Consider the following 1,552-nt stretch of genomic DNA (forward strand, 5'->3'; position numbering starts at 1 on the left):
CTCGAGAAAATCTGGTTAACAAAGTTGCTAAGACTGATTGGTCTCATGTCTGCAAAGGTCATAACTTCTTTTTTCTTTGGTAATAAAACCAGGTTTGTGTGTGTCACACTCTTTGGCAATTGCTGACCGCAAAAGAAAGCCTTGACCATGCCTACTACATCTTCTTCAATGATTTCCCAGCATGTTTGGTAAAAGGCTCCAGTGAAGCCATCCGGTCCACCTGCTGAGTCCCCATTCAACCCCATAACTACTCTCTTCACTTCTTCATTGGAAGGCAAAGCCATCAATCTTTCATGTTGATCACTCTCTACCATTGAAGGTACATGATTTAGAATATCAAATGCATTAGGAACTTGACTCTCAGTAAATTGATCCTTGTAGAATTTTAGTGCTTCTTCTGCTATTAAGTGATCTTCTTTAATCCAGTTACCAAGGCTATTATGGATCCTTGATAATTTCATTCTCTTCCTTCTCCCATTAACTTGAGCATGGAAGAATTTAGTATTTCTATCTCCATCTTTGAACCATAACATGCCAGCTTTTTGTCTCCAGAATTCTTCTTCTAATGCAAGATATTTAATCATTTCAACTTGTACCTGTTATAATCTTTGTCTGTTCATCTGTGTAGGATTGACTTCAAATTGCCTTTCATGAACCAAGACCACCTCCTCCAGGCTTGCAATCTTCTGGAATATATCCCCATATGTAGCTCTGCTCCAGGTAGATAGTGCTTTCTTAAGCTTCTTTAACTTGTAGTTAAAAATGCAGAAATGGTTAGCACTAAAATCAGCATTCCAATTCTCCTTTACTACATCTTTGAAGGTTTCATGCTTAGTCCAGAAGTTAAGAAATCTGAATGACTTCTTAATTAGAGGAGTTTCTATATCACATTTCAGCAGCATTGGGCAATGATCAAACCCAATTTGGACAGGTGAGTTACCTCCAATCCAGGAAAGGTCTGTTGCAATTCATGATTGCCAAAACATTTGTCCAATCTTTTAAAAATACAGTCTTCCTCTGATCTTCCATTCCACCATGTAAATATGCTTCCTTTAAATCCCAAATCTGTCAAGTTGCAGGTATTGATGCAGTGCCTAAAGTCATCTACTTCAATGAGAGAAACTGGTAAGCCTCTAAATTTCTCTTCCTCATCCCATATCACATTAAAGTCGCCTCTAACTAGCCATAGTACTGTCATATCTGATGCCATTGCATACAAAGAATCCCAAAGTTCAATTCTTTCAATGCGATCACATTTGGCATAAACTAGTGTAAGGATGAGCTTAACATGTGTTTCAGTGTGCGTTAATCTCAAAGTCAGCTGTTGAGTCATATTATACAGAATAGTAATGTCATGACCCAAACTGGAGGGCCATGACTAGCACCCGACCATACTGGCCGAGCACCAACGTACATTTCATCTAACCTTCATTATTATTTTTTAGGGCTGACGAGATCAATATAAATGGTAGACCTGGATCATGGACAACCAACAATAAAAACTGATGGCATGCACATATATAATATGGGATGACCAGACAATCAAGAAACT

The 1,552-nt window shown here is 38.3% G+C and overlaps 1 protein-coding gene across 1 annotated transcript; it reads right to left on the reverse strand.

The window, feature by feature from the left end:
• Window positions 1-599: 599 nt before the first annotated feature.
• LOC138878302 (uncharacterized) lies at window positions 600-1,333 on the reverse strand. The gene is made up of 2 exons (XM_070157969.1): window positions 1,009-1,333; window positions 600-958 (listed from the first exon to the last, which is right to left on the reverse strand). Exons 1-2 carry the CDS (start codon window positions 1,331-1,333, stop codon window positions 600-602), a joined length of 684 nt encoding a protein of 227 aa, XP_070014070.1.
• Window positions 1,334-1,552: the final 219 nt, after the last annotated feature.

This window comes from Nicotiana sylvestris, chromosome 9, assembly GCF_000393655.2.
Source record: "Nicotiana sylvestris chromosome 9, ASM39365v2, whole genome shotgun sequence".
Lineage (NCBI taxonomy): Eukaryota > Viridiplantae > Streptophyta > Magnoliopsida > Solanales > Solanaceae > Nicotiana > Nicotiana sylvestris.